This window comes from Simochromis diagramma, unplaced genomic scaffold, assembly GCF_900408965.1.
Source record: "Simochromis diagramma unplaced genomic scaffold, fSimDia1.1 OVJJ01000456.1, whole genome shotgun sequence".
NCBI classification, from domain to species: domain Eukaryota; kingdom Metazoa; phylum Chordata; class Actinopteri; order Cichliformes; family Cichlidae; genus Simochromis; species Simochromis diagramma.
In genome coordinates, this window is record NW_024387186.1 from 48,350 (window position 1) to 68,664 (window position 20,315).

Genomic DNA, 20,315 nt, shown 5'->3' on the forward strand with positions numbered 1-20,315 from the left:
GGAAAAAGAAGAAATGCTAAACCCAGACAGTGAAACTGGTAGCCGACAACGACGCCTTGAGAGGCCCTTGAATTTTTGACAAAGTGTAACAAATATGAAAAACATAACAAAATCAGAAAGGAGGAAAATTGTTTTACACAGCACTGTATATGCTTTTTTTTTAATTTATTTAATTTTTTTTTTTTTTTTACAAGTGTTAATAATAATAATGTATTCTGATATATCACCATCTGTTCTCAGGTGCAGTTCTGAACAAGCTACTTCAAACTGTGGACCAGTGCTCCCCAAATCCTTGCCAGAACCAGGCAATATGTTAAACCACTGTGGGGCATTGAGTCATAGGCCTTCTTGTAATCAATCCAGGCAGTGCACAGGTTGGGCAGTCTTGTCTTGCAGTCTCGGCTGACTGTTCTGTCTACCAGTAGCTGGTGTTTTGCGCCTCTGGTATTCTTGCCAATTCCTTTCTGTGTCCCGCTCATGTATTGACCGATGTGCCTGTTCATCTTAGCCGATATGATGCCTGACAGGAGCTTCCATGTAGTACTGAGGCAGGTTATTGGTCGGTAGTTGGAGGGGACCGGTCCCTTCTGGGGGTCCTTGAGGATCAAGACCATCCGGCCTTCAGTTAGCCATTCTGGGTGTCTCTCGTTAACGAGCAGCTGGTTCATTTGTGCTGCCAGGCGCTCGTGGAGTGCAGTCAGCTTCTTTAGCCAGTAGGCGTGAACCATGTCGGGCCCTGGTGCTGTCCAACTCTTCATACTAGAGACCCTTTCTTGGATATCTGCCACTGTAATGGTTACTGGACCCTGTTCAGGGAGGTCACTATGGTCTGCCCTCAGATCCACTAGCCACTGAGCATTGCCGTTATGGGTTGCGTCCTTCTCCCATATGCTCTTCCAGTATTGTTCCGTCTCCAGCCTTGGTGATGCTGTTCTCATATTGTTCCCCATATTGTTCCCTTGCCACTGAGAGTACACCTTGGCTGGTTCTGTGGAGAACAGCTGGTTTATTCTCCTGCCTTCTATCTCTCTGGTGTACCTCCTCAAGTGGCTGGCCAAGGCTGTGAGTCGTTGCTTGGCAGTTTCCAAGGCCTCAGGTATGGACAGCTTCCTGTACTTCTTAGGCACCTTCTTCATCGTGCCTTTCTGCAACTCCGATAGTTGGCTAACCTTCCTCCATGCTACCTTGATCTTAGCCTCTAGCCTCCTTCTCCATGAAGGGTACTGCCCCTTGTGGCTGTTCAACTTGTAGCCAAGCATCTCACTGATCACTGCTGCCGTATTGTAGATCAGCTTGTTAGTGTCGGTAATCGTGGCTGTAGGTATAGTCCATAGTGCTGCATTAACATCATCTAGTAGACCTTCTGAGGGTACTTCACGTAATCTTGGTAACCGGCTACGGGGGGGTCCAGGTTTCAAGCTTGCTCAGCATGGATGAGGCCCCCACCCTTTCTGCTCTCAGTGCAATTATCTGTAAAATGTGACCTTATTATGGTAAAAATGTAACCTTTAACATCTACTGAAATCAGGTGACCAGAAACCCAGATACCTGGGCAACAGATAGCAGTTTTTATTTATAGTAGGACTACATAAAGCAACTGGCTACCAACTAGTAATCAGCAATGCTTTATTAAACCAAAGACTTATTCTGCTACACAATAGAGTAATATCCTCATGTTACAGTTTCCTAAATATGAAAAGCATTTCTTCTTGTTCTTCCTGCAAATCTAGCAAAAAGCAACAGATTAGATTTTAGACTACAGCTGCAGATGGATGGAGGTCCAGCAGTGTGAAGAAAGAGGCTTCACAGTTCTGCTCCTCTGTATCTGCAGCACTTTGTGCTCCCGCTGTAGCTGCTGCTCCAACTGGTCCATCAAACTCAGAGTTGACACTGAGCGCAGAAGTGTGAGCTTGATGGAACAGACTGTCCTCATCTACAGATAAGGATGCAGTCGTGACTGATGCGCTGAGCGTTGTACAAGCAGAGAGATCACGTGGCTGTAGCCATGTTTGGTGGGTGTTCGAGATCCTACCACCTACAACATAGCGCATTTCTGAGCATCCCAGCCGCAGCGCTCCACTCTGCATCACAGCATCTATTTTTTATGAAAGCCACATGAAGCACAGAGTTGGTGAGGAGGGCAGAAAGTCGGCCACGTGCAGGCGACATGCAAATGCTCTGAAATGCTGCCAGTTTGATTTGTGGCTTTCAGCAGAAACTCTGATGAATGCCACTGTTAATCTGCACTCAGCATGCACAGCATGGATGATGCAACTGAAGCCTCCTCCTTTCTTGCTCTGAGTGCAGGTATCTGTAAAATGTGACTTTATATGGTAAAAATTATCTCCCACCCGAGACCGTAGACAGAAGCTTCCTGTTTTAGCTCACGGCGGTCTTCTATTACTGCACACTGCTGTCTGCTCAGATTTATATCTTCAGAAACTGTTACCATAACACCTTCTGTCTCTAATCAAAGGCGAGCATGAATGATCCAATTGGAGTTAAATCGGTTATAGAAAACTACGACACTGCTGCAGCAGCTGCAAAGATAAAGAAAAAATATCTAAAAAAGACAAGAAATATTCCACTAAATATCGCCGTCACAGGAGAAAGCGGTGCTGGTAAATCCACCTTTGTAAATGCCGTCAGAGGTTTAACAGATGAAGATAATGAAGCTGCACCTGCATATGGAGACTCCACCTCAGAGGTCGCAGCCTACAAACATCCAGACTATCCCAATGTCACTTTATGGGATCTTCCTGGAATCGGAACGCCAATGTTTCCAGCTGAGAAATACCTGAAGCGTGTTGAATTTAGGATGTTTTACTTCTTTATCATCGTCTCAGAGACTCGCATCACAGAAAATGATGTGAAACTCGCTCTGAAGATTCAGGAGATGGGGAAAAAGTTCTACTTTGTTCGTTCAAAGATTGACAAAGATTTAAGAGCCGAGAGAAGAAAGAGAAACTTCAGCAAAGAGAGGACTCTTACAAAGATCAGGGAAGACTGTGCTCAAGGTGAGTGTGTGATTATTTATACCAGAGAGAGAGAAATGTTCACTGCACTGTTTTCTCTTCTAGAGGTCTTTCAAAGTTTGCATTGGACATTGGCTGCTTTTTCACTCGTACTGATCATCCTGTTCTTAATGCAACCCGTTCTCACTCCCAAAGCGTAACATTTTACGCTAGGTGACAAATCGTTACCATATTACGTTTTCGGCTACCCACCACGTTCCTAAATGACGACCTCGGAAAAAGAGGAAATATGAGAACCGTCTGGACTGAACCTACACATGTTCGCTCTTTTTCTTCAAATCGCTTAGAAACATGCTATTTAACATCATTAAAGTCCTGGTTAAGGTCAGGAATAAGGTTATGGTCAGGGCTAGGGATAAGGTTAGGTTTAGGGCTGGAATACAGGGCTGGAACGTCTATTACCGCGGGAGCGTCATTGCACTGGATTCCAGCCATCACCCGCCGCGTACCATAAGAACGCCGAAGGTCTCCTTTCGCGTTCCTCAGGAACGCCGCGGGACGTGACAAAACGTCGACATGTTACGCCTCGGGAGTGAGAACGCTCTGCTTAATGACAGTCATGCATGCAGTGCAGAGGTCAGACCATTGTTGAGCTTTGTCCTGAAAAATGCCTGTGAGACTGGAAAATAATAAACAAATAAGGAGAGAAGGTGGCTGTGCCCCGTCAGTTTGATATCATACTTTAGGCTGATGTTTGTTTTATTCATTTGTTTGTCCAGTAAAAACCATTTTTGGTCTCCACCAACATAAAGGTGTTTCTTTTCCTCTGCTATGTTACAAGCTCATCTCTCTCTCTCACAAGAACATTTTCTTAAAATAAATTAATAAACTCCATCTTAATAATCTGTCACATGGATTCCTTCTGTATTACAGGTCTTCAGGCACATGGCATCAAGTGTTCAAAGGTGTTCCTGGTGTCCAGCTTTAAGCCTCGAAAGTACGATTTCTCTCTCCTACATGAGACCTTAGAGAGACAACTTCCTAAACTCAAGAGGAATGCTTTTGTGCTGGCCATGCCCAACATCAGCCTGGAGATCATCAAGAAGAAGAAACAAGCTATGGATCTACGATTACCTAATGTGGCCTGCTTTGGTAGACCAAATGTTTCTGTTCCTGGGCTAACTGTTTCTGTTAATCTACCTTGGCTGCACATTATTATTGTAATGGTGGTAGATGCGTTTGGTCTTGATATCCCATCTCTGTGGAAACTTGCTGCCAGCACAGGTCTGTCATACAGCGATTTGTGTGCCGTTATCAAGTCACCCCTGGCTGCAGCTGAAATAACTGAGAAGCTCCTGCTGAAGGTGTTGAACCAGGTTGGAGTAACATCTGAATTATGTTTTGAATTGAGCATGATAAACTTCGTTGAATCGGTTGTGGGCTCAATCCCAAGGGGAAGATGTTATCGGGTAATGGAGAAAGCTATGCCTATTATCCTCAGAGAACTTGCTGATGATGCTCAGAGGGTCTTTCAAAGAGTTCTGGCCTGAACATGTCGATTTTGTAAAGTAGTGACACTTTTGAAACTAGCATAGATCTACAAACAAGCTTTTAACTTGTTCTAATTAGACAGTGTTTGTTTCAAAATAATAAAATTCATAATCTCACTGCATCCTCACAGCTGATCAGTGTGTCCGAGGCCTCAGCAGGTCTCATCTCCTCTGATCAGAGCAGAAACAGCATTGTAACTTCTCCCAGCATCACACACTAATATGTAATCTTAAGGCAGCTATTAATAGCATTGTTATTAGCATCTGCAGTTATTATTATTATTGAACATATATTGGCTTTTCAGTGTTTTAATAAACTGTGATTACATTTGTCGTTTTGTTTTTATATTACATTTAAATGAGATTTCCGATAAATATACAAAACCTTTTAATGAATAAATATAAATTTGATTAAAAGAAATCATTAATATTATTGTTACGCAGAGTTATTATAATAGAGGTTGAACATTTTATCTTTCAGCATAATAAATACTTTAACACGTTTTAAACCCTTGCTCTGTGGTGCTTGTGTGCTGTTGACTGTGATGAGTGTTCACTGCCCTCCAGTGGTCGCAATGAGGAACTACAACACAATACAAACATGAACTGTAATATTTTTTTTTTGTCTATGCATGCATTATATTATTGTTTTTCAGAATTCCAGTTATTGATAAAATATTACTGATGAAAAATGTTGGCATTGTTACTTATAACAATAAGATGATTTTCTGACCTAATGTTGGTAAAATGTAACAGAAGCCGTCACAACAATGTCTCCATTTGTTGGAAATATCCCTCTGACATGTTCATTTGATCCGTGCATGTGCAGAATAAAATTCTATATCAGTCTAACATCTTTGGATTATTGTTCTCTGTGGGGAATCAAAAGCATCTGACAGAACTCGTGCAGGAGGTGAAGGTGTCCTCGTGTCTTTGAATGATGGAGCAGGATGCAGGTGTGGATAAGTCTGAAATGACAGCTCTGACTCTGAGCACGCTCTTAATAGCCTGTCAATAAAACATCCAGCCTCAAAGTGAGCACATAATGCAGGCCCGGCCCTAACCAATCTGGCGCCCTAGGCAAGATTTTAGGTGGCGCCCCCCCTACATCGGCAGTGTAGTGTATGTACTCACAAGAAACCAAATAGCTTTGTCTTTGACCTTTTTTTTTTTTACTTAAAGAAAGCAAATTCACAATCAGAATAATTAACAAGATAAAAAAATATATGAATAAATAAATGAATACAAAAAATAAAAAATGAATATATGAAATACAATAAATTTTACATACATAAACACAATAAAACGTGTCAACAAGTTGGATAAAATAAATTAAAAATACAATATAAATAAGGCACTGCACAAAACAAGATATTAAATAAACCAGTATGACTTTAACAACTATATTACAAAAAAGGGGATCCTACAGAGTTCTCTAGTTGTGCTTTTTAATACTGCATTAACTAGAATGACTTACAAATTACTGTACACCACCCCCTCATCAACCTCACATCACCTACTACAGCCTTACTCTCCTAGTCTTTCTTGCAGCAAAGTCATCTACAACATCATCATATGACAACTGATTTGAGACCACATGATTTATGCTTATGATGGAAAGTCCACTGAGACGTTCTTGCATCATAGTAGATCTCAGGTAGGTTTTAATGAGTTTGAGCTTAGAGAAGCTTCTTTCAGCAGCAGCCACTGTAACAGGAAGAGTGGCAAAGATTCTCAGAGCAACCCACATGTTGTGGTAAATTTCTGCCAGCTTCTTCTCATGCAGGAAGGTCAAGAGTTCCATGTTTGTCATGTTCTTTGATGGCAATGGTGGGAAATTCTGCATTTCCATTGCAAGTTCTGTGCCATTAATGTCCGGCTGGCTGTCATGGGTCAGAGTAGTATTCAGTGTTTGGCACTGCTGTAGCAGCTCTTCTTTTTGTAAGTTGTGGAAATTGAGGAGTACTCCAAACTTGTCATTCACCTCTCCAAGGTTCTGAAATCTCTCATCAAGTGAAGAGATGGCTGTATCCACTACCACATTAAAAAATGTGGTTTCCATTTTTTTAAGTGCATCTTGTATGGGCTCATCTGGAGACTCATAACCGAAGTGCCTTTTGGTGGTTCTCAATCGCTTTTGTTTGAGTTCAGCCTCCACATTAATTTCTTCACACATCTCCTTTGCCGTTGTCTGTGCATCAGAAAATCCAGTGTTTCTGTAGCTGGTGAGGGAATCTTTGGTTTTCTTCAGCACGTCGACAGCCACATCTAGCTGCATGGAGGGTGACTGCATGAGTTTACTCACATACTGAATCTTGCTGAGAATGTCATACCAGATGGCTGTACAAATGCAAAAACGATAGGATCCAATCTCCTCAGCCAAAGACTGGGCTTCAACTCTGACCACAGGGTCTGTAGCTGTTTCCCTCACCTCCAGAAGAGTCTCTCTGACTTGCTGAGCCTGATATCTGACAGCCTCAATGCTTTTTATCCTGCTTTCCCATCTGGTCTCAGCCCATGATTTCAAGGTGGTTTTCACATGTTTCAGGAGAACACCCCACCTATGGGTGGAGGCTGAGAAGAGCTTGAATAATTTTGCTAAATGCCCAAAGTAGCCAAGGGCATCTGGTGAGCTTTTTGCAGCATCAGCTACTACCAGATTTAAAGTGTGGGCACCACATGGGACCAAAAAAGCTCTTGAGTTTAGCTGAAGCAACCTTGCCTGAACACCTTTATTTTTTCCCTTCATGTTGGCCCCATTGTCATTAGGACTGTCCTCTGCAGTCTTCAAAAGGAATGTTAAGCTCCTCTATCCGTTTTAGCATGAGAGTTGACAAATGATCTCCTGTTGATTCCTCTGCAACAAGAAAGCCCAGGAAATGCTCTTTAACTTGTGGTATGTCTTCTTGTGACACTATCCTGATTATGACAGAGAGCTGTTCCTTATGACTCAGATCAGGTGTGCAATCTAAAATGATGGAGAAATACTTTGATGTTTTGATATCTTCCACAATGCGTTTTATTATTCTTGAACTGATGGTGTCAATCAATTCATTTTGGATTGTTTTTCCCAGATAATGTATGTGACTGCCAGCTCCACTTTCTACTCTACTGACATGCTGCTTCATCACTGGATCAAATTTGGCCATAAGCTCCACTTCTTTCAGAAAATTGCCATTGTCTGGTTTATTTAATGTGTCTGTGGACCCCCTGAAAGCCATGTTTCTTTCAGCTAAGGACTGAATTATTGCCACCAAACGATGTAGAACTTCACGCCACCTTTTTCTCTCAGCCTCAGCAAGTGCCATCTCTTGTTTATCTATTGTGAGTCCTTTCGCAAAACGGACCTCCAAGTCCTTCCATGTTGCCATGTGAGCATTATGCTCCTGGCTATCCTCATGGACCTTGAGCAAGTGGCTTGCATTTTTCCAGTCCTTCAGACCTTCCCTACTCAGTTTGTAATCTCTCCTGGAAAACATTTTGCAGCAGAAGCAGTGCAAGCTATCCTCTTTTTTCGAATACATAAGCCAGGTTCTTCTCACCTTTTCCCCATTGATTAAGAGTCTGTTAAAATAATCATGCTGACACCTTCGCCCGTCTTTCTGTTTCGGGAATGTGAAGTCACTATCAATTACAAATGGACCTCTGTGAACTAACTCTGTTCGTACCTTTTCAGTTAAAGCAGAAGGCCAGTCAGCAGGGTCTATTGGTGCAGCAGGAAGACCGCTTGATGCTGCTGCATCACTGCTGGGTTGTGCTGCTGAGGTGGAGGCAACAGGAAGACCACTTGATGCTGCTGCAAAACTGGTGGGTTGTGCTGCTGAGGTGGAGGCAACAGGAAGACCGCTTGATGCTGCTGCATCATGGCTGAGTTGTGCTGCTGATGCTGCAGCGGTAGATGTGGTACATGGCCCAGGGGTGGGATTTAGAAACTTCAACAGTGCATCTGAAGAGAGGAGTATGTGACACCACTGAGTATTAAAGTCTAATAATAAAAACATATGATTCCAGGAATAAAATGAAATAATATAAATGAAAAACCAAAGAGATATATGTATGATGTTAACTGATATGCAAATTAGATTAGATTCAATTTATTGTCATCATTACAGTGAAATGCTGAATAGCAGAATGCAAAGTAACAGTATAATATCATATGAGAATGTTATTCAAAGGAGCTTGCAAAGAAAAGCGTCTGGACTTCTTTAAGTTGCTTGAAGACGTTTCACCTCTCATCCGAGAAGCTTCTTCAGTTCTAAGGTCAAATGGTGGAGAGTCCCAGATATAAACCTAGTGGGAGTGACCCCCCACAGAGGGACGAAAGGACCCCCTGATGATCCTCTAATCGCCTGCGCCAAGGTGTGAAACTGGGCGTGGGTCCCAATCAGCCAGAGTTTCGGGTATGTTCATTGTGAAACCTGGCCCCACCTTATCATGCGAATTCCTGAGGTCAGATGGCCCAGGATGTGAGTGGGCGTTAAGGCGTCTGGGAAGGGATCTCAAAACTGGATTATAGATGGCAGAGAGTTGGTGTCGTAAACCCCCGCCTCTGTTCAAAGATGGTCGCTCACAGTGGACATAGATGGCTTCTTTCACTCCTCTTTCAAACCATCTGTCCTCTCTGTCCAAAATGTGAACATTGGCATCCTCGAAAGAGTGTCCTTTATCCTTAAGATGCAGATGGACTGCTGAGTCTTGTCCTGTGGAGGTGGCCCTTCTGTGTTGTGCCATGCGCTTGTGAAGTGGCTGTTTGGTCTCTCCAATGTAGAGGTCTGAGCATTCCTCGCTGCACTGTACAGCATACACCACATTGTTAAGTTTGTGTTTTGGCGTTTTGTTTCACCCAAAAGGCGTTTTGTCCAAGTTTCACACCTTGGCTCAGGCGATTAGAGGATCATCAGGGGGTCCTTTCGTCCCTCTGTGGGGGGTCACTCCCACTAGGTTTATATCTGGGACTCTCCACCATTTGACCTTAGAACTGAAGAAGCTTCTCGGATGAGAGGTGAAACGTCTTCAAGCAACTTAAAGAAGTCCAGACGCTTTTCTTTGCAAGCTCCTTTGACTACGATGACCTGGATGACTGAGAACCTTCACAGACATGAGAATGTTATGTTATGATTATCTTTGACCGAATCACAGCAGTGCTCATATTAAAAAACAGCATTCCCTCTCATGTGATATTGCTTAATTAACATTAATGATGTGCACTTTAACAACTAGGCTTACAACTATAATATATACAGGGGTGGAAAATTGACTATTACCTGCAGGGTAAACGTTAGCTAACCAGAAGGCAATAACAATGTAAACAAAAAACACCTGCTTAAAAGATGAATACAAATGAGGAATGGTGGGAAAGGTGGGAGTACTGTAATTACCTAACGTTACATTATTATTTTCCATAACAATTTAGCCCCCTCCACAATATTAACTGACGTTAAAACAGTTAACTAGCTATTTATTGATTAGCAATTAGCGAATCATGTAACATTAGCTTAATGCTAAAAATTTAGGTTACTATCACATTCAGACAAATAATTTCATGTAGGCTAACGTTACCTAACTCTGTCTTTTTCTCGTTTCTCCTCCTCTTCTTTTCTCTTTTTTCTTCCCTGGGCACCTGACAGTTTTGGCCGTTTTGACATCTTGTGTTGATTTTTTGATGTGGTGACGTCCAAAAGGAACCATGATACGGGAAGGGAGGGGGCGCACCGTGCGGGGAGGGGGGCGTAATGTTGTAACAAATAATATTTCTATTAAATAAGCTTTACTTTGCATTTTAATTAACGTGGGATTATTTTTTGTATTTAGAAATAATAGTACCAACTTTTTTTTTTTTTTCAACATTTGTGGCACTGGCGTGGCGCCCCCTGATGGACGGCGCCCTTAGCATTTGCCTATACGGCCTATGCCACGGGCCGGCCCTGCGTGATGGTGTCGACTTCAAAGTTATTATAGTTTATAGGTTATTATAAATTTAAACTGAAAACTAAGACTAGATGTCAAAATTATTCAGTTAACTAAAATAAAAAATAATGTTTTTTAAAAACTAAAATAAAGTATTTTAGTTTTTATTGTTTGGTAGAAATTTATTCAAACTTGCTGGGTGAGGCTTTCATGGATGTGTTTATACCTGTGCGATTTTCCTAAATATTGCCTCTGATATATGCCCTCCATGCTTTAATAATTTAAAGGACAAGAACTAAAGAACCAAGAAAATCCACAGTAGAAACTCACTCAAACTAAACTGAATAAACAACAAAAAGTGAAACAAAAATAAAAGTGACTTAGAAAGTACAATAATTATGGTCCACCTGCCTGGGCAGAGGCTGTGTGGAGGAATTTTTAGGCTTCACAGGGATGGTGTGTGGGAGACAGGCTTATCTTTTTAACTTTTCCCCTGAAGAGCTGCTTTTATCCTTCTTACTTTGAGTACATTTCAGAGCCTGTACTTTTTTACTTTTACTTGAGTAAAGAAGTTGGTCCTGTTCCTCTAGTTAAATCAATGGTTCCCAATTTTTTTTTGCAGGCCCCCCTTTGTTTTACAAGAAAAATGCCCCCCGCGCGCACACGCACAAACACATCCTCCAACCACACGCACCCATATTTTGCTCCATTGCGGTTTATTTCACACATCAAACATTTAGTAAACAATTAAGTAAATATAAGTAATCTGCAATAAATTACAGGTAGTAAGAAAATAAACTAACTCTTTTACGCTGCGTCCACACCTACACGGGTATTTTTGAAAACGCAGCTGTTTCGTCCACGTAAACGGCGTTTCGAATCACCGAAAACGGAGATTTTTTAAAACTCATTTTTTGCGTTTATGTGTGGACGAGGAATACAGAGTTCGTCACGCAACGTCAAAGGTATGTGCCTTTTTTCACGTCACGCTGTGCGTCACGTTATTGCTTACGTGAGAGGAATTGCAGAATGGCAGATAAACAGTATTTTGTCTCTGTCTGCAGGTTTTACGCACTTACAGTGGGGCAAAAAAGTATTTAGTCAGCCACCGATTGTGCAAGTTCCCCCACTTAAAATGATGACAGAGGTCAGTAATTTGCACCAGAGGTACACTTCAACTGTGAGAGACTGCTGCTGTAAAAAGAACGACACTAGTTTTCAACACAGAAAATTTCTCACGTTATTCACATCATCAAAGTAACCTTCACATTTTCCCAAAAACACAGTGTAACAGCATCACCAACTCATAACCTGTAGTAGAGAAACAAACATCCACCAATTGTTCTGTTAGAAATCACATCATCAAATCACATGAAGAACAGAATGCAAATGTTAGCGCTGCGCAGGTGTGTACACACTTTCTCACAGTAACTTCTGTGAGCAACACAAGCCCATGAATAACACACCCCTGGTAGATTCACAAACATAGAAAATGGCATTTAAAAGGTAAAACCATCACGCAACCTCAGGTGTTGCTGTCATCTTTCTGCTCCTGTAAAAGGAAACACATAAATTCATCTGCCCTTTTTTCCTGTCTAGGTGGAGGTTAACCTTGAGTCGTGGTCAAGTCTTGTCAGCTTTTACCAGTCAGTCAGTTTGTTTTTATTTCCATTCATTCATTCATTCATTCATCGATTCTTTCTTTCTTTGCTGATAGTGGAACCCATCGTCGCATTTAGTTTTCACTCTCAGCAAAATGACGTCATTTCAAAAAGAAAAAGAAGAACTTTAGATCGGATTACATCGCTGAATCCTTTTTAGGCCGGGACTCTCACTTTCTAATTGTCCCAGATAAGTGGCTTTCTCCAGAGCCCATTTTAATGTGGAGAAACTCACTTGCAACAATTTTCTCAACGATGTGTAGCGCTTTTAATTCCCGACGTGCAGATCTGCTTAAAGAAAAGAAATTCACAAACAGAAATCAGTGCACTGTTCAAAAAATAAAATAAAATAAAAAATGACAAATAAAACTGAAAAACAAAAGAAAAAGAAAAAATACAGAAGCCCGGTCTTAGGACTTGTCACAAAATATTCTCTCTCTTATAGGTGAGAAAACACCCATACTTCAGAAACAAAACAAAAACAAAACTAAACAAAACAAAAATCTGCTAGTTTCACTCATTTAAACTCTGGCTGCAGGATTCTGTTCCCCCCTGCTATCATGTTCCCCAAAATAATACTAATCCAGTCGTCTATGTATCAGTTCTCAACCCACTCAATAAACCAGACAGGATGATAGTAAACAGTATTGCCTACTTAAAATTGTGTTTGATCTTCATTACGTGTGTGTGTGTGTGTGTGTGTGTGTGTGTGTGTTAGTCGGGTTAGTACATTTTCTGTTTTATGTATCCTTTTATGTACCTTCCCCCTTTTTTCTGAAACAAAACTCCGTTCACTCCAAATTTTGTTTAAGAAACATCTAAATGAAAAACTCTGTCATAGGCAGGCACAGCTAAACCCCAAATGCTTGCAGGTTACCATAGGCAACCACGCTGAGTATTGTTAACCCCTTCTACAAATACCCTCTTTTAATGTGTAACACTTTGTGTATGATTTTTGTTATCTCTGGTGCATATTATCTGCATGTGTGGTGTCACCTTTCCATTTTCTAACAGTACAGTTGCATACCTCAGTGCTTGTCTTCCTCCCCCTTTTGTGGAGGTCTGGACACTGTGTCAATCCTCCACTTCCAGGCAGTCACTTGTCTCCCTGGATTCTTTAACCCAATTTGGTTCCCCACACTAAAACAGCAGCCTCAGCCCTCTTCTGCTCCTTTTCTTCTCTCCCACTTTTCAGTCCAATGGCAGTCAGTTTTCTTCAGCTTTGTCCCGTGTCTCTCTTTGTCCCACTGTCTCTTTCATTGCCATCTCACTCCAAACATGGCAAATGTCAAGCTCAGACAGTCTTCTCAAAAGTCCTTCACACACAGTGAGGTTGCAGCTTGCTGGAAACGCATCTCCATCCATCCAATCTAGATGGTGGTTCTTCTCTTTCTGATGCAGTTTGCCCACAGCGCTGCTGGACCTCTCTGCTCAGAACTCTGGTATTGTCTCTTGGACTCCTGTCCACTGTTGATGTTCATGCTCGTGCTTCTGAAACTGCACTCTGTGTCTTCAGGGAGAGATTAGCTTCCTTGGAGCTTGCTTGTTCAGGATGAGGACGGGAAGCTGCAAAACAATTCAGCCAAAAAATTCTGGCTGGGTGTTTCTATTTTTTCTAATGATTTTAACCTATAATTTTCTTCCGACTGCTGCCCGTGGAGAATTGATCCAGGTCCGTTCCCCACCTGTAAACGACAGACTGAGAGACTTTCATTATTCACTGTGACTGCATATGTTTTCATCACTCCTAAAGCAACACATCTCTGCTTATTTTGTTTTGAACTCTACTGACTTTAAACCCCCAAAATGAAATTTCTATTTGTTCTTAACTGCAAACACAAAAATCTTCTTGATGTTGTTATTAATTATTTTCATCCACCACACTCCAAATTATGTTTTCTTTTGTGTCCAGCAGGGGAAGAAGGTGACCTGTAGCGTCACTGCTTCCCCCAGTTGGAGACAATTTCCCACTCACACTTCCACACTTTTTATTTTCTTTGTTTTCATGATTTTCTTTCTCTTTTTTTTTTACACCATTGTTTTACACCCACACATTAACCTGTTAACTCACTCCTCCAACCTCATTTTCCTTTCACCCCAACAGCTCTCATACAGTCAGCAATCAAATTCTCCATTCATCCTTGAGTACTTGGTCACCTTTAAATGTCACTGTTAATTTTATCAATTTATTTGTCATTACTTTAACACTAATCCACTGTTTATTTTTTAATTACTTTAGTTCATTTTCTCCTATTTGATCACTACGATTTCTTGACTATTTATTATCTCACAGAAAATCAACTAATGTACTTTGTCTCCCTCTTTGTCATTAAGGAATTCACACACTCTCACAGGCTGGTCACTCGCCCCCACCTTTTCTTTCTCTCTCACACACGCACATTTTGCTCTTCGTTCGTTCCACCTGTGAACCCCGCCCCTCGAGGCTGGCTCACACACACCTCATGCTTCTCGCAGTCCCATTCAAACTTTCTGCGAGACACTTCTTCCTCTGCTTATTCCGGACAACGCCCTAAGCGGCACACAAAGCGGATGCCGTCCGCTCGTGCACCTCAGAAATTATTCAAACTGCACCACGGACTGGATACCGCGGTTTCTCTTCCCCTAAAAAATATAAAACCAAATTAAAACCCCAATTGACTTCACAGTTTGCAACAATTCGTGACACGGCCTTCTGCCGTGATTTCTGCACACCACAAACACACACTTTTAGACACGAATTCTTTTTATTACTTTAATTGACTCCCGTACTTCAGACGAGACGCCGACTCTAACGGCGCTTTCACACACACTACACCGTCCTCCTTCTGCATCAGGCACTGGTTCAACTCAGCTCGGAATCTAACCGGCGAAAGCAACCGATCCTGCTTTTATGCATACTTCAGACTGTGACAGGGACCTCTCCCCGACTTAGTTATTTAAGGAGCCACGAATCCCCAGGTCACCACCCTGGATCTCCTGCCCTCACAGGTCCTAGCCCCGCGTCCGAGACTAGGTGGGGTAACCAAACCCGTGACACGCGCAGCGCTCAGCTGGCGACAAAGCCTTTCAGCCCCGCTTTCTAACTAATAGTAACACGTTTCCCGCTTTAACGCACGAGGACGGATCACCGCCACTTTTTTCCTAATAACTAAGACGGATCAAACACCGCCGCGGATGAAACACCGATTCTATTAATCCGTAACAAACGTCTCCTGCTTTAACGCACTGAGATTTTCTTACGGGGCGCTAAACATCAACTTGGAGTTCTTAAAAAAGTCTCTTGCTTTAACGCACTGAGACGGACGCTAGCCGCCTTTTTTTTCTACTGAGTGAATTTACACTGGGATACGTTCAACTTAGCGAACAGATAATTTAGGCTTTAAACAATATGCACGGTTCGAAAATAAACAGGCCGTGCTTACCTTTTAATCATGTGAGCTAGCTCTCTGTTCGCCTCGTTTCACGATCTCAGCTCTGCCAATTCATCTCTGCGCCTCGAGCGAATCCCGGGTTTCACGGCACCAAAACTGTTGAGAAATCAGTTCTACCCCGGTTCTTTTTATTCCTCGAGCATCCAGAGATGGCACCGGACTCAGTAGTCATTTTCACAAAACTTTATTCATCTTTACTCTTCTTCATTTAAGCATGCACTTCTAGAAGGGAAGACGAGGCCGGTGTCCCTCTGCAAAAGTCTTCACCCCTTTGTTAGTTACAGCCAGCTTTATAGAAGCGACCCCATCATAAAACCCCCTACGGTGTGCTGCAAACTCTGTCTGTGTCTATGTGCACGAGCACATGAATGCCTACATGTGCGCGTTCCATCGTGTCTATGTGAGTGCTCGTGTGTGCCTGTGTACGCATACCTGTGTGTATGTGTGTGTGCACATGAGTGAGTGTGCGTGTGGATGTGTGTGCGTGACAGTTAAAACACTGTGGGTGTAGGTAACTCCCTAGAGGTCATAAAACCCCTCTCCCTTCCAGACCACAGGTATCCAGTTACAATGTTGAGACCCCCACCCATACATCCTCTGGGGAATTCCCACTCAGCATTAACTCTTCTCTGTTTTACTTTCACAGCTCAAGTGGGGGAGGGGTACCCTACTCCTAAGTTCACGACAGAGTCAACCTTTATTATATTGAGGGCAGTGTCAGTGTCTCTACAATAGTTCTACATTCTATAATAACACATTTCTAAACTCTAAATCAGCTAAATATTCTACAAGATACTGAAAACAACATAATGAAATCACTGTCATGTACGCAAACACACTATAAACCTACACTGGAGTGTCTATTTTTATGTAATGCATTTAACCCATATATTTGATGTAGTTAGGTCAAGTATTATTCACATGTATATCATAAGATTATCACAAAAAAACGATGCTGTTTGCTGTACTAATGTATGACCTTTGACCATGTTGTGACCTATTGTCAGAAGGCAAAGCAAAGGGTTAACCTAGGGGTGTCCCTTTGGGCCGGGCCCTCAGCCAGAGCCCTGCCCGAACTCTGGCCCGTACTTGACCCTGCACCTGCTGTTTTTGGGCGTGTGGGAAAGTTACTCAGCAGCAGGAGGTGGGACTACTGGTACCTTTAAAAGGGGGCCTGGGAAAGCCCTCGGGGCTTTTTTCCTGCTGTCTGTCCGTTGGGGTTGGTCCCAACCTGCATGCGCTTATGGCGAACACCCTAGGGGAGCTTTGCTTTTCCTTCTGTTTTGCTGAGCTGCACTGTTCAATAAAACAGCTGGCAGAGAACTTTGCTCCTCTCCTGTAATTTTTGTGTTTTTGACTTTAATTGAAATTGGGAAGCAGAGATTCACCTATTGCTAATCTGAAGAATTACTCTCAATTGTGACAACTACAGCGTCTCTTTGTCTACTTAACAGTGGTTATTATTCAAGGATTCAAGGAGCTTTATTGCCTTCGCGTCACATGCTTATATGAGGTGGAACGAAATTACGTACACACGGTCCCGAACGAAAAGAAACAGAATAACGAAGAAACAGAATTTAAGAAAATACTTACACTCCATCATTGCCTACCGGAGTTTTGTTTTGTCCGCCTTCTCTCTGTTGCTGTTGCTCTGCCTTCCTGAACTGGAAACGTCTATGTGATGAGAATTGGCAGCGTTCCTGTGGAGCTTGCTCATCTGGATTCAACTGGTTTCCATCTTCCACCCAGTAACTCAGAACACAGCAGCTGAGCTTCTTCAACTTATTTACTCTGACCACTGGTGTTTCAGATTATTTGGTGTTTCAGATTATCTGGCGTTTCAAATGTGTCATGAACTTTTTAGCTGCCACTACTGACGAACCACAAAATCATTATTGGGTCTTTAAAGATGCATTTCTGTGCTTGTTGTTTTGAACACAACTGTTGTTACTTTGTTTTAGAAAAACACGAACATGTGAGGTTACCTGGTGACCCAAACAGCGCTGAAAAGCGATGCAGGAGTCTGCACTGATCAGCGCTCCAAAGTACGTCGGTAAATGTTATTCTTCACACACACTTTTTTTTGTGACATGAGGATGATCTAAATACTCCTTTAGTTTTCACAATTAACTTTGAAAATGAATAAAATCAGCAGATTAATGAAAGAGAATGGAGGTCTTTACATGACTGATGAACATTTAAATAACTTTTCAAAGCTACATGAAGAATTCTTACAGGCAAATGATGATGATGATGTACTGTTGCTGTTGCCAGAAGATGAAAGGAATGTGAACCAGATGCTCTGGTTCAATCCAAAAAAGGAGCAGTTCAGTGGGTTTATAACTGAATTTGAAAAATGGACCATTATAACAAGACATCAGCATCAAGATGGCGTGAGCCCAGATGACAGCGTGTCAGTGACTGATAGACCAGCTGCAAAGAAATCAGGTACCAGCGTCAGAAGAAGATCATCCAGAGTTTGATCTGTATCATCTGTACGGCAGGAAGAGGAAGGAGAGCGTGCTGTTCTGCTCGCACGAGCAGCATCCTGGAAACAAAGACAAGCCTTGAACATTGAAGAATGTAAGTTAAAGGCAAAAAGAGAACAGCTTGAGATGAAGACAGCTATTGCTGCTTTTACAGCCATAATAATAGTGTTAAAGGACTGTGGATACAGGAGCTGTAAAAATGATGTGAAACAGCTGTTCAACAGTTCAGCTTCCAAGAGCCAAAGGTAATGAGTCATAATGTAAAAGGAGAAAATGACATACACCAAACAAATGCCAATGTTATTCCAATGAATCTATGCATTTTGTCATGATGGTAATGAACTGAGAATTACAACTGCCTACATGAGCAGAGCATTTGATTGGCCACAAATTAAAACAGATGATGCAAAGGCTCTTCATAGCTATTCACTGTTTCTCACCGGTTATAACAATGCAATGCAAGACATCAGTCAACTGCAAGAAATGGAGAACCCAAGTTGTTAGTTATTGTCTCTAAACTGCCATATAAAATGAGAGAAATGTGGAGAATTTCTGCCTTGGACATTCAAGAAACAAGTGGAAGGAGAGCAAAGTTCTCAGATCTGGTCAGATTCATAAACAGACAAGGAAAAATAGCTGCAGATCCTTTGTTTGGTGACATTAAGGATGCTGAAGATAAAGCAACAGTCAGGAAGACTCAGACTGAATATCCAGGAAATCAGAAAACAGCAGAAACTCTCTAAGGTCTCATGTAAGAGACATGAGTCGTACAGGTGGAGATCAAACTTGGACACCAAGAAGACCTGTTGAGACTCAATGCCTAAATCTTTGAGTCCGCTGTCAAAGGAGGAGTACACAGTGTGACAGTAGTTTATTGGTTTAGTCTTGTGTCATCAGCGAGGAGGCTTATTTCTTTTCTCAGTGCTGTACAATTACAAAACTGGACTTAAACTTAACACAGTAAGGATGGGACACGCTTGTTTGAACTGTAATATAACAGCACCGAAAAACATACTGTTGAGCTCAAGCAGGATAAAGCAATATCGTGAGATTGTATCGTGGTGTCTGGTGATTCCCACCAGCTTGACATTTGTGTTAACCTCTCACTGTCTTTGTAAATGCTGTAACAGACCCAGGAAGTCTGTGTAGAGTCTGTCTTTGATAACTGAGGTCTTCAAGGGTCACTCTTCATGCATCAGTTATCATGCGTGGATGCTGCATAGATCTGCCTTAAAGATTTTTTTTATTTTTTTGTACATATGCTTCATATTAGTACCACTGATTTTCACTGTGTTGTTATACCATACATACTAGAGGACAGAAAATAAATGCATTTGCCATTATCAGAGTTTTTTTTGTTTTTTAATAAACAGTAAAAGTGTGATTTAACCCTTCGGCGTCGACAAACATACCAGTGTCCAACTCACATGACCTATTTAACATAGCAGCAAGATGCAGCAGCTTCAAAGTACAGACCAGTTTTTAAATTGAATTGACACGCCGAGTAAAACCAGAGCTATGATTAAATAATTAGCTCAAAGTGCGTTTTCTGAATGCTGTCGTCACATTTGGTGCAGGAAGAAATGGTACAGACTGGATTTTCAAATTCAGTGGATTCCAAGAGCCTATCCTAGCTACCATGTGGCTAGAGGGTGTTTATTAATTGGACATGTGTACAGCATGGTGTATTTTTTTTAATAAAATGTACTTCATTGATCAGAGAAGTGTGAATATATTACATGCGGAAATGTTTAATTTGCCTTTATCCTCCATTAGGTTTCCAGCACAGCTAAGCAGGTCACATTCTGTGGCTCAGTCTTTCACCAAAGAAGTGATTCTCTTGCCAGACCATCTAACTGCACATGTGCCAAGGAGTAACAAAAAAGCTTGGCTTTTTGAAAATGGACTGGAGTTTAATTCAATTCAATTCAATTTTATTTATATAGCGCCAAATCACAACAAAAGTCAAGGTGCTTCATAGGTACAGAGAAAAACCCAACAATCATATGACCCCCTATGAGCAAGCACTTTGGCGACAGTGGGAAGGAAAAACTCCCTTTTAACAGGAAGAAATCTCCAGCAGAACCAGGCTCAGGGAGGGGCGGGGCCATCTGCTGGGACCGGTTGGGGTGAGAGAAGGAAGACAGGATAAAGACATGCTATGGAAGAGAGACAGAGATTAATAACAGATATGATTCAATGCAGAGGTCTATTAACACATAGTGAGTGAGAAAGGTGACTGGAAAGGAAAAACTCAATGCATCATGGGAATCCCCGGCAGCCTACACCTATTGCAGCATAA

At 41.9% G+C, this 20,315-nt stretch overlaps 1 protein-coding gene and 1 long non-coding RNA gene across 2 annotated transcripts; one reads left to right on the forward strand and one right to left on the reverse strand.

Annotated features, from left to right (window-relative positions):
- Positions 1-1,671: 1,671 nt before the first annotated feature.
- Positions 1,672-5,442, forward strand: LOC120745060 (interferon-inducible GTPase 5-like). The gene is made up of 2 exons (XM_040049701.1): positions 1,672-3,017; positions 3,909-5,442. The coding sequence occupies exons 1-2, from the start codon at positions 2,483-2,485 to the stop codon at positions 4,523-4,525; spliced, it is 1,152 nt and encodes a 383-aa protein (XP_039905635.1). The 5' UTR covers positions 1,672-2,482; the 3' UTR covers positions 4,526-5,442.
- Positions 5,443-12,871: 7,429 nt separating this feature from the next.
- Positions 12,872-14,598, reverse strand: LOC120745083. Its single transcript, XR_005698558.1, has 2 exons — positions 13,233-14,598; positions 12,872-13,142 (listed from the first exon to the last, which is right to left on the reverse strand). It is a non-coding gene; the product is annotated as an uncharacterized LOC120745083 (long non-coding RNA).
- Positions 14,599-20,315: the final 5,717 nt, after the last annotated feature.

Excerpts from the sequence above, each read along its gene's own strand:
- LOC120745060 (XM_040049701.1), top strand. The coding sequence starts at position 2,483 with ATGAATGATCCAATTGGAGTTAAATCGGTTATAGAAAACTACGACACT. Across the intron at positions 3,018-3,908 it reads CAGGGAAGACTGTGCTCAAG|GTCTTCAGGCACATGGCATC; the intron begins GTGAGTGTGTGA and ends TCTGTATTACAG.